General features: G+C 51.0%; 1 protein-coding gene across 4 annotated transcripts in view; it reads right to left on the bottom strand.

The window, feature by feature from the left end:
• Positions 1-785: 785 nt before the first annotated feature.
• CBX6 (chromobox 6) overlaps positions 786-12,530 on the bottom strand; it is a 31,087-nt gene continuing 19,342 nt past the window's right edge. For 2 of the 4 annotated variants that reach the window (XM_080629772.1, XM_080629771.1), the window contains 5 exons: positions 11,329-11,476; positions 10,548-10,591; positions 10,287-10,352; positions 9,988-10,054; positions 786-1,982 (listed from right to left, as the gene is read on the bottom strand). In XM_080629772.1, coding sequence (XP_080485898.1) covers positions 1,011-1,982; positions 9,988-10,054; positions 10,287-10,352; positions 10,548-10,591; positions 11,329-11,421 — 1,242 coding nt within the window. In that variant the 5' untranslated portion in view covers positions 11,422-11,476 and the 3' untranslated portion in view covers positions 786-1,010. Of the gene's footprint in view, positions 1,983-9,987; positions 10,603-10,776; positions 10,864-11,328; positions 11,477-12,530 lie in introns of those variants that run through there. The other 2 variants (XM_080629773.1, XM_080629770.1) reach the window with 2 other exon arrangements.

Genomic DNA, 12,530 nt, shown 5'->3' with positions numbered 1-12,530 from the left:
GCAGCATCACTGTTGGTGTATCCTCCCCCAAACTGAAGGCTGGATGCATGGCCCACTCCGACTTCCACCACAGAAAGGCTAGGGAAGGACATTTCATGCTCTCTCCCCCAAGCAAGTGCAAGTGATGAACACCAGGAGGAAGATCTGGGCCAGAATCAGACTCCCCTTTCCTTCCCTTCCCCCTGCAAAGCTGAGCAAGTTGGAAGATAAGGAGGAGGGACCAGGGCATCTGAAAGTGCCCATACAACTGCCAAGGTAGCACCAATAGTCACAGGAAAGGGGAAGCCAATATGGGGTGTATGCTGCATGGGGCACCCCCACCACCCCAGCTTTGTCTCAAGCACCTTCCAGGCATGATGCTTCACCTGCCTCTCTTCCCCTCGCTCTGGGGGCATCTGGGTCAGGAACTGCCATGAGGACAGCAGAGGAGAGGGCAGATGCAGACCAAGAGAGGGAAAGATGGCAGGATCAGTGTCATGGCAAGGGGACACATAGGAATGGAAGAGACTGCATGCACATTATGGGAGAAGGCTTGGGGGGGCATGGGCAAAGGCTCCAATCCTCTTATATCCTCCCCTCAAGGGTCTGGAGCTCCTCTTCAGTTTTTGTCAGTGATGGAAGGCGAAGGAGGAGGTAGAGCACCTTCCCCACCACCCCCACAGGCACACAGACACATGCTCACCCATCCCTCATCCCCAAAGGCTCCACCGCCTGTTGGACAACACCACATTCAAGGACAAACAACCACTCCCCAGCCCCACCACGACCCTCCCTGCTTCCTCCCAGCAGCAGCGACACTCAGGAACAGTGGGTGCCCCCAACTCCTCACCACTGACACGCTCCAGCCTCCAGGCAAGAGGGAGTGGGCAGGGGGAGAGGAGGAGGAAGGGTGGCAGTGAGGGCAGAGGGACAGCCAAGGGAAGAAGGAGAGAACTGAGGACAGCCATTTGCACCACGACTTCTCACAGTAGAGCTCCCCCCACATGGCTGGAGTGAGGGGACCTGGCTGCTCACTTGCTGCCTCCTCCACCACCACCTGCCGCCACCTTCTCAAAATCCTCTGCGTTGCAGAACTCCTTGATGGTGACAGTGAGGAGGTTGCTGGTGACATCCGTGACCACCACGTTAGAGCAAGGGGACATCTCAGGACGCCAGTCGCCAGCTTCCTGCTCCGGATCGGAAGAAGAGAGGGATAAAGAGGGCGTCTGCCCCCCACCGCAGCCTCCTGGGGGAGAACGCTTGCTGGTGGCAGCTGACTCAGGTGGGATTGAGAGGTCAAGGACCTCTGACTCACGCCAGTCGGGAATGGCTGGGCTGAGGGTCTCAGGAAGCAGCTTCGGAGGGGAATCATCTGGGTCAGAGGAGGAGTGGGGGGCTGGCGACGGGCAGCCGGAGGAGCTGGAGCTGGGGGCATCATAGGGAGTGGAACCCATAATGAGCCCACAGGAGGCCGCCTGGGAGCTTTCAGCCTCCCCTTTGCCCTCCAGAGAGGGGGCAGGTGCAGTGGACGGTTTATTGTAGAGTGAAAAGGAGCCAAACTTCATGTGGCGGATCTGGGTGCGGAGAACACTCTCACTGAACTTTTTGCTCTTGCCAATGACGCGGTTTCGGGAGGGGATCTTGGGCCGAGCCAGGCCTCCGGCACTGTTGGCTGGTTTCCCACCTTTGTCAATGACTTTGAGGTTGAGGATGATGCGGCTGCGCTTGGGCTCGCGAGGTTTCACCTTGCGGTTGATGATGCGGACGGTCTCTGAGAAGGGCGAAACAGGAGGACGGATGCCAGCCCCCCCTGCCATGCTCCCGTTGTTCTGGGGGTCTGGACGGGGCAGGGGACGCCGGGACATGCGGTGGCATCGCCGGATGTCTTTCTTGAGCCGGTGCACTGCAGCGCTGGAGTGGAGCTTGGGAGAGGAGGTGCTAGAACCAGGCTTGACAGAAAAGTGTACATCCCCAATGTGGAGGGCCTCCGCTTGGGCCCGAGCCTGCGGTGGTGGGGAGAGAGAAAACAAAACAGGGTCAGAGAGGCAGCCTAGGAGCAGCCAAGTCTCAAATCAGGCATTTCCCAACTCAGCAATGCCGTGGCACATTTATACCCACATTAATGACAAAACCACATACACACCTCTGGACTATTGATGGCTATGGCACAGTTCCCATACAAGCAGGAAGTACTGTCTATATCCTTTCTGAGTAGCTAATTCCTCCCTAGGCTGTGCCCCTATTGACATGTGTTTTCCACAAGAGGGAACTGCCACCCTCCAGCTGTGTTTCAGGGTTACAGTTAATGGTTTCCAAGGTCCTCCTCAGTCATCATCAGGCAACATGCACAACCCTCCACTGTCAGCCAGATAACTAAGTGTCCTCCTAAGCATTGGGCCTGTTAGTGTTGAGTTAGCATCCAAAATCACATACTAGTCCCAAGACAGGGGACCGTACCAAGTCCTCTACGAAATAAGTACAAGGGGAAGACGAAGAGTAACACATCCAGTTTGCTCTTCCCCTTCCATAACCAGACTCATTTACTCTACAAAGCATGGCAGACAGGGGCCTTGAGGAGCACAGCTGGACGCAGGTGAGGGTGGTTTGACAGAGCTGTCTTAGCTAAACACAAGAAAAGCAGCGATCCAAAGCTTAATTTTAACTAGAGACCACAAGCAGGCATTTATCCTCACTCTGCCATGGAAGCAAGGTACAGACAGTATTTAAAGCCAAGCAGCTAGAATTCAAGTCAAGTTTAACTGCATCGCCAAAGAGACTGCCTTGTCCTTTTGACCACCACACTCATTTGAAACCTACTAATAAAACAGAGCAGGAACAGTACCAGTTCAACTGCTCAGTGCCTGTCCTTCCCAAGAGCCAGGGCAGGGGAACAAGACTTTTAAGCAATTCTGGTGCTTGGAGATAGTGCCAAAACCTGCCCTGATTCATGCACCAGATGGGAACGTTTTCTGGCAGCAGAAACAACAGTTTCATTGGTAAGCTGAGGCAGTATGACCTGAAGACCCTGTGGGCATGGAAACCCAGAGCATGTTCTTACATCACGCCTTGTCAGAGCACAGTTGTGCAGCCTCCCACCTGCACCCCGCTCCTTGCTCAAACCATCCCCTTCCTTAATTCCTGCCTGTGACCACTGCTGAGAAGTCACTCCGGCCTGGAGGGGACAGGCGAGCCCCCTGCAATCGCCCATGTAGTGAGCAGCTTCCCCCACCTCGTGGGCACGACAAGAACTGCAATGCTATAGACAACAGCTGCTTTTCTTCCCCAACTTTTCCATCCCGTTGCCCCCTAGCACACGCCAAGATCGGGATGGCTTCTTGCCAGCCAAGAGCTTAAGCACTCCAGCACCATCTCCTTTGTCACCCTGCAGCCTGTGCCTCAAACCAGAGAAACGCCTGGGGAAAAAAACGTGCATGTAAAGGCAGGGATCTAACACATCTAAGCGAGGGGCCCAGGCCAGCTCTTGCACAATAAGCTCAAAGCCCTAGACACCCCCACAGCTTTGCTGTCACCCAGTGCCCCTCTTCTCCCACCAAAATCCCCATGGGAACCACAGAAGATCCTGAGCAAGCAGGAAACAAAAGTGAAGACATTTTGTTCCTCCCTGGCTAATGCTGGATGATCATGCCCTTTAGTACTATTTGTATCCTGTCTTTAAAAGGACTGCAAAGATGAGGTTTCCTTCCCCAGCTGTACATGAAAATGCAGACTGAAGGCTCATTTGAACCAGGTGCTCTAGACTTTTTATTAGGTGACTGACAAAGAAACAGGGATGAGTAACACAACACCAAGGCAGGCACAGATGCTCTCCATATTAACCCTGGGCTCTACAGGGTGCTGTTTCACCTAGCTAGAGGGAAATGTCCCCGGGGCACACAAACCCCAGCATGCCCTGCTGTACCAGGAAGCATCCCAGTTTTCAGCTAGTTTCTCTTTGCTCAGCCTTGTACATTATTCCATGCCCAAAACTGCTCAGAAAATGAATAGTTAAGACACAGTTCTTGTCCCAGATGTCCTACATGCTGGAGCACAGCAGCAGCACCAAACTCCCTGCACCGTGTATCAACTAGCCCCATCCCAATGTTCCACAATTTAGAGACCCCAGAGATCCCATGAGGAGATCACAGGAACAGAGAGACGCACATCTAGGGCTGTGCTTGCTCCTCTCTTCACAGGTCGCTCTGAAGCAGATGGCAGACACCAGCCTAAGCTACAGTTTGCTTTCTGACATTACATACCAGCACAGCCTGGATTAACAACTTCATTCTTCCTTTCCACTCCTTGCCCATCACAGCCAGTCCTAGCATTGCTGCTCTTGTGCTTTGGGCTTCTTGACAGTTTACCACTGCTCAGCTGAGAGCAAGCACAACATAATGTCCCAGCCCAAAATGCAAGACAGAAAAGTCAGGCAGAGGGTACTAAAGGACAGATGTGGCAGTAAAAAAAACCCTGGTCCACAGCCTCAGCAGGTAGACACAGGCATCTTTCAGGGCCCTTCCTGACACCAACATCACACATCTTGATGAATTCCCTTCCCCAAAATCACACATTGGAGTGAGGAGTTCTGCCCCCTCTGTGCCACTTTGCTCCAAGTTGAGTCTAAGTGCTGCCTTGCCCACAGCACTACCTTCCATCACCCATATGAGAAAGCAGGCAGACTCCCCCAAGCCTGGGGGAAGCAGTAACAAACACCCACAGTTGCCTTATACACCTCAAATTTCCTCAGCACAGCTTCCCATCAACCACGTTAAATGAAAAGGGATAATGCTGGGACAGTCACTGCCCAGCCACTTCCACAGTCCTGCTGACTTTTCCATCCCCAGCCTGTGCACATTTATCAGCTGCTGTTCTGTTTTGACAGAAAGACCTGTCTTGGGTGTTGTGCTTACACAACAGCTAGCACAGAGCCCTGCTAGGGCTTTTCCAGTGTGCCAGAACCACTAGGTCTCCCTTAATTGCTATGTGTCTGTGTTTCCAGTTACTTCCTCAAGCTGAAGCTGTTTCTAACTCATATTTCAGCTCTCTGCATTTATTAAATTCCAGTTTCAGTAGTCTCCAGGTAGACTATGTGCAGCATCAACCTCTTTAGCCAGATTACTGAGAGAGGGTAAGCTGGCACTCAACAGTTCTCCCCTGGAGCAACACTGCTATCCCCCAATGACCAGCTTCAGTACAAGCTCCAAAGAGCAATATGCAAATATTCAGCTTACTCTGAGCTTGTTTTTCCAGGTAAGGTTTCAAGAAAAATAGTATCAGTTGCTTTATCTAAAACCAGCCCCTCAGAGCCCTGTCATTTGTGAAGCTCAGTATTTCTACCACAGGATCAGGTTTATTCAGGTATCAACTATACAAGCTCGGGTCTCTTCCCTGACGAAGACAGCACATTTTCTGGACTCTCCTTCTCCCACTTACAACTTCACATTAAATAACTTGCTACCTCTGGTTTGAAGAAGACTCAGCATTCACGCACTTTTCCCTGCTACAGATCCATTATTCCATCACACTCACGAGAGATATGTGCATAAGGTCTTAGAAAAACAAACCCATTTAATCCTTTCAGCTGTTTCACTACAGTTTGCTACTTAACTCAGAAGTTTTCCAGATAGAAACTAGCTCTCTGTGGTTTGCGGCTTTCACCTGCAGGATTTGCTCACTGCTGGAGAAGTACTCAGCATATATACGAAGTAATTCACTCTCTGCTTACAGCTCAGCCTACATCAGGATGCAGCTTTTGGAGGCTTGCTGCAGTGCTCCATTATAAGAGCATGCCAATTGCTAGGATTGCTGCCCTTCCCCCTCTTCTCTTTTGGGATACATATCACCTTTATTTAGCCTGTACAGCTCTCCCTCATTGCCCCTGGGAACTCGTATATCTCCCTCGTTCCGTACTATTTCTGAATAAGTGTCCCTTGAGGCCCAGCAAGCATATTTGTTCATTCATTCCCTTAACGCACTGAGGCACACAAGCACGTACATGGACACGTGCTTAGAAAAGCCTCTGCTACCTGAATTGTATCAAAATCTCTGCAATTTGGAAGGAGAAATAAACCAGACAAAAAAAAAATCCTTGTATTTCAATGGATTTCTAGTTAATTATTTCAAAATCAAGCCATTTCCAGTAGTGCTGCTGCACCACGGTAGCACTACTCTCTCATAAATTACTGGTTCTGCTTTGTCCTTTATTCTCTACCTACATTCCCACAGTCCTTGCTCCAAACAGCATTCGCAAAAGCTCTTCTTTCCCCTTTTTGGCTGCCATTCGTCCCTTTTATCATCCCCTTTCTTCTGCAGTCTTCCAAGTGAGAAGGCAACAGCAAGCCAGTTCATAGCATGGTTCTCCCAAGCAACACTGCCATAAACTAGTTTCCCTACTGGATGGGGAACAAAATGCTACAAAGGGGAATGGTCTGTTTTCAAACCACTTGGGGATAATTTACGAACAGAGAGGAGATCAAAAGAAACCCAACTCCAACTTTAGAGTTCAAGGAAGGCCGAAGTTACAGAACACCATGCTGCTTGGCCCCTTCTTCCCCCCCTCTCACTAGGGCTCTCCTTTACTCTCCCTTACTTCTCCCTGCCCATTAACCTTCTCCAGTCTTTTCACCTTAGTATTTACAGCCATCCCAAGAAGGGGTCTTTGCTAGCCACCCACAGAGCTTGCAGCAGTCTGTCTCTTAACAGCGCTTGCTAGACTTTATTAGATTAGTTGGCAAGTTTTGCATTCCGCACAGCAGAGTGCCGAGGGACAAGCAACATAAAAAGAGCAAACTGAGCAGAGGAAAAGAGGAAGATCACTAGAGCATGTGCTGTGACTCTTCCTAACCTCACCCCAGCTTCCACTCCGACCTGCAGCTGAAGAGCCTGTCCTCAAGGACAACTTCGGCCAGACACCTAAGTAGTAAGGTAAGAGCCTTAAGTCATAGCTGCCCATTTCAGACCAAGGACTCTGCTTCCCATACGCTCAGCACAAAGCTTATGACATACGAGCAACCTCCCAAGAATTACAACCTCCTGCCAAGCTTGATCTCAGCTGTGGGAAAGTTTGCCCCAGTATGCAGAGGATAAAGACCCATTTCCTGCCCAAAACTTTGCAGGGGTCACTTTCAACACTGGCCATCTTGATAGCAGTATTACAAAGCCTGGGCTGTAATCTCCCTTTGCAGTCTGAGGGAAAGGGCAAATGTTAGACAGCTCTCAGCAACAGGAGCCTGGCTTACAAAGGCAGCAGGTGGCCAAAGATGCAGCCTTTCAAAGCTTCTCCAAAGGCATGGGCCACTAACCTGCTGGAATGCTTTCTGAAAATTCCCCTGGGTGCCTATCCACAGCTTTTGAGAACTAATCCTAGGATAGACCTAGCCCTAACTGCAAACTAAATCACCCTCACAAGCTCGGGGACAAAGCGGTGTATCAGAGCACTTATTTCAATGCCTCACTAGCGGCTCAGAAGCCCAAGTTTAAGCACTGATACACCTGAAAAATCCTAGCAAGCCACTGAGCCGAGGGCAGACTAGTCTACCAAAAGTCCTAGGCCAGACTCCTGCTTAAACTTCATTGCACCCAGGCCTAACCTGTTAACAGATCAAAAAGAATGTTCTTCAAACTGCCAACTCCAAAGACTCCCTCTGGGATGCAAGAAACAAATTTCTTCTCCTGCTTCTGAAATTCTCACTGGCAAGAGAATCTGCAGTTAAAATAACCAAAAGCATCATTAGCAATGTGCAAGGCAGAATCAAACCTCACTACTTTCTCTCAGCAGCAGTGGTGCTGCAGTGTAGCAGAGGTCAAACATGCATCTTTGGCACCTCAGAAGAACTGACAGGGAGATGCACACGATGCAAACTATCCTGCTGGTCTCTTTCCTGTTTCTGGCCCTAGTTGCATTGCCAATGGCCTGTCTGAACAGAGCTCAGACAAGTTCAGCTAGGACTGGCTAGCTTGAGATAGAGTTACTTCTTGCTGGCTGGCCTGGGTATTATTTTTAGGGTAGGACATAAAGTCACAGAAAATCAGCAAGTCAGAGAGCACAAACAGGTTCACCAGCTCCATCTCCCAGAGCTGCCCTGCCAGCCTCTCCCACAATGTGGCACCAGTCTTCAGGAGAGCTCATCTCACTCACTGTCTTGATCCATCTTCTATAAAGTACAGAGCCAGCACTGCAAACCTACAGGTTTTCAGCACAGTGTTTGAAAAGCTGGCAGAAGGAAGATGTGCCACAGAAACGTGTCAGGGGTGTGACTCAAAGGATGCTGTTGAATCATTCGTGTTCCAAGTTTAGGGTTTTTTTTAAAGGGCAAGAGGAGAAGAGGAGGAACGAGTGGGTTTTATTTTTGAGTTTGGAGGTTGGTTTGGGGTTTTTAAATGACTGAAAAATTGGCAATGGATTTTGCCGTATCACATTCAGAATCAAAAAGAAACTGATTACACACAGTAAAGTTAAAAGCACAGCATAAACACTTCTCTACCACTCTGAACCATGTCAAGTGTTACAAATACCACTATTTTTTAACTTAAGCAGAGGACCATTTTAAGCTGGTGGTTCCCCTTTAAGCGTTCCTCTACATTGTTGGAAACCTAAACACAAGGGTTTCATTTAATGCATGACTGCCAGAAAGCGAAAACCAAACTAGTCTAGTTTCTCTGAATGAAGTGTAAGAGGTAGCATGTATCAGTTATGTTTGTAGCTCTAAGTCTGCAGATACAGAAAACTGTTACCCGAAAAACAGGTGATGAGGGAGAAGGCCAGTTCCATCAGAAGAACTTTCTGAGGATTATCAGAGTCCCCTGGGGCATCAGGGGAATAATGCCTATTCCTGCATTTCTTCTGCGTGCTTCATTATGCCCTCTTAAAGCAGAGGAGAGGTGACACCCTACCCCCTTGCCGCTCTTTCTGGTGCTCATACAGTTAAAGTGCTGCACTGACTTGAGTAAAGCTCCTACCACTGCCAGGCAAAGAAAGTATTAACCTGTTTCTCAGATGGAGAAACATGCATAAAGGCTAAATGACTTGCCCAAAGCCATAGGATGGTTTAGTGATAGTGATGCCTTACCACAGGGTCCACCCTAGCTGCTCCAGGGCTTTATACCAGATCAAAACCAGGGGAGCTATGAACTCGCTCATCTGTCTTAATCATACAAAGGTGTGTTGTTTCTACATTCATTTGAAATCTGATATTGACACAGTTGGAGACGAAAGGGGAAGAGGAGAGCAAAGCAAGGAGTTCGTAAGCTAATAAATTCACAGAGCTCTCACAGCAGTCATGCAGCTATTGCATTTCTTAATTAAAAAAGAGACTAAAAAATTTGGGGAGGGGGGGTGGCTGCACTAAGGACCACCTTCCTCGTTCCTCACTGTCAGCAAGCAGAGATGCTACGACAGCTTCTTACAGAGATGCTGGGTCTATCAGAAGGGAACTAGAAACTTCACCCGCTATCCTATGCAGAGGTGAAACACTCCTCCCCTCCAACACCACCACCCCCCACCCCCACCCCCCCCGAAAAAAAGGCAAAACAAGCCTGTAGTTTACAGATCAAAACATGAACCCTTCATGAAACTCCCACAGAGCACCTACATCCTGAAACACAACCAGAGGAGCACAAGTGGCAGCGGGATTCCTGTCACAGCTGCCCAATTGCTCAGCATACTGCTAAGTTGCAGGGCATGAGCTGGCTGGAAGAGGCTGCTGAAGGAAGAGGGAGCAAGGCTGGCTAGCTCTCCACTGCAGCAGCAGAAGGCCGTAAAGAGAGAGAGGATATTGGAAAAAGAGATTGCAGCCTCACCGTACACATCCGCATGTGCCGACCGTCCTGCTGGGGCACTCATCGCACGCACACATGCTCTCCCCTCCACCCGCTTTCCCATCACGTTGTCCCCCTGTTCCCTAAGCCAGGCAGCAGGCACAAGTCCTTTGAAAGTCCAGCTCTTCCAAGGGCACACACTAGCGAGGTTTGAGAGGCATTTAGCTAGGCCTAAGTTACTTAAATAAGAGTTACCTTCAGCAGAAAAGTTTTAGGCTTAGGTCCTCTCTTCTTGGGCCCGTACAGCTCACGCTCTCGTTCCCTTGAGGGAGTCAAATTTGTCAAGAAGTTAAAACTTTTCTCAAAAGGAGAAACTGTATACAAGTTAAAAAAGGTAAAAAAAAAAAAAAAAAGGGGGGGGGGAATAAAAAATAAAGAAAAAAAAAAGGGGAAAAAAAAAAAAAGGAAAAGGAGGAGGCTGAACAGCCTTTCCTGCTCCCACCCAAACCAAAGCTGCTGCAGCCCCCAGCTGGGGTGGGGGAATGAGCACTCACTTCTGTTCGAAGGCAGCGATGAGCCGGGAATCCAAGATGTTCTCCTCGGGTTCCCAGGTGCTGTACCTGCCGGGGCACGGGCGACAAGGTAGGGACACACACAAGCGAAGGGGTTAGCGCACCAATCTCCACACAGAGCCCCCCACCATCCCCATCCCATCCCCTCCCGCTTCATCCCTCCCCGAGCCGGCCCCGCCGCCCCGGGGTCGGCCCCCACAGGGCGGCGCGGGCGGGAGGCCCCCCCCATCGGGATGCACTCACTTGATGGCCCATCCTTTCCATTTCACCAGGTACTCGATGCGCCCCTGCAACACACACAGAGAAGATGAGGGAAAGGGGTGTGGGGTTGGGGGAGGTGGGGGGTGTGCGTGTGTGGGGTGAGGCGGGGGCTCGGCAGACGGGCGAGCGGCGGGGCCGAGGCCTTACAGCGAGGAGCAGGGGGTGTCCCGCAGCCGCTCCCCTCACACCCCGAGGCCGGTGAGCCCCTCACCTTTCGGATGCGCCGCTTGATGATGGACTCGGCGGCGAAGACGCGCTCCCCCACTGCAGACAGCTCCATCTTGCTCCTCTCAGCGGCGGCGGCGGCGCCCACAGCCCATAATAATCCCGCCCGCCCGCCCGCGCCGCCCCGCCCCCTGCCCCCCGCCCCGCCCTCCTCGTGCCGCCGCCGGCTCGCGCACGCCCGCGCGCCCCCTCCCGCCGCGGCCGCGCGTGACCCTCCCCTCTCCCCTCCCGCTCCGCGGGGCGGTTGCTAAGGGAAGGGGGTCGCGCGCAGGCGCCGACCCTTAAAGGGGCCGCGCGGCGGGCGACGTGAGGGAGGGGGCTTCGCCATTACCCCTCTGTGAGGGGGGGGACCCGCTGTCCCTGACCCGGTGGGCCGCGGGAAGGGAAGCGAGAGGAAGGGAAGCCCAGCCCGCCCGGGCAGACCCTCGGCATGGCGGCTGTGGTGCCTCAGCCCTTTCCCGCCTAAACACGTCCTTTTTTTTCACTTAAAACAATGGCGGCTGCCTCCTCCTCCACACGCAGATTCACCGTCACCCACCTTAATGTGCCTACCAGGGCAAGAACTAGCAGTAAATGCACTTAGATCCTTTTTGGTTTTCGCTTTTGGCTGGCAGTTTGTGTGTGTTCTCATTTTTGAGCCAATATAGGGTACTGCAAGGTGAATGGGCCAAGCACGCTACATAAACCTTAAAGAATAAACAGAAAAATGTTAAGTCACTTAGAGGAATTCCCTGCCCCAAGTGTCACTGCAAAACCCTATTTAATTTGCAGTGTGCTTTGCACTCCCTTGCAGGCGCTAAAGGGGCAGAAAGAAACACACCTAAACTCATTTTCTGTGATTCAAAATGGAAGCTCTCGGTCGTGGAACTGCCTTCACATGGAGCTTGTGGTCCTCTGGCTACCTGGAAGTACCAGCCGCCATAGCACAACAGCATGTTCTCCTGCTTTAGCTCTGTTTTCGGGGTGAGGAGGGTTTGTATTTCAGAATGGTACCCTCTGGAGAAAGGGGGAGCTGTGGTGAGGACAATTTGCTATTGCTGCTCCTCCTCAGGCTTTGCTAACCCTTTCTCCATCCACCTCTGGCTCAGAAGTACCACCCAGAAGGATGGTATTCTGGAAAATATCCTGCATTTATCCGTAGGAGCAGGGATGGCTGTCCCAAGATCAAGGCAGGAAGGAGAACAAGGTTTTTCCTCACTGCTTGTGATTCTGGCAAGTTCTGTCATAGTGGTTTGTTCTTCTTCACCTGGGCAGTTGATGTGTTGCAGCCACCATCAGCTCTCTGACCAGAGGAAGAGTGACTCAAGAGGGGACATGCTCCCCACTGCCTCATCCTCCTTTGAAGGCTGACAGAGACAGCAGGCAGACAGTCACACAGACCCTGGCTCAGGAGATGAGAACAATTCAGAGAAGAAGGTGTTCCTGTGGTCAGGGAATGAACCACAATGTACTTCACTGATAATTCTGCTTTTAGGTCATACCACTGGCTTTGAGAACAGGCTGCAAGAGGTCCTTTTCTTAGGTATTTACCATCACAGGCCAGCCGAAAACAAAACCCCACACAGATCACTTGGGACTCTCACCTGGAACAGGACAAATACTTCTGAACCACCCCATTTGTCCAGACACCCCTTTTTAAAATGACCTCAATTCTTTATAGGCTTGAAGGCAACTTCAAAAGAACAAGTCGATCACACCCATTGCGTTTTGCTTTTCACTTTTTTTAACTGCTTTTAACTT

This window comes from Psittacula echo, assembly GCF_963264785.1.
Source record: "Psittacula echo genome assembly, chromosome: 1".
NCBI lineage: Eukaryota > Metazoa > Chordata > Aves > Psittaciformes > Psittacidae > Psittacula > Psittacula echo.
This window is presented reverse-complemented; position numbering and strand designations above follow the sequence as displayed.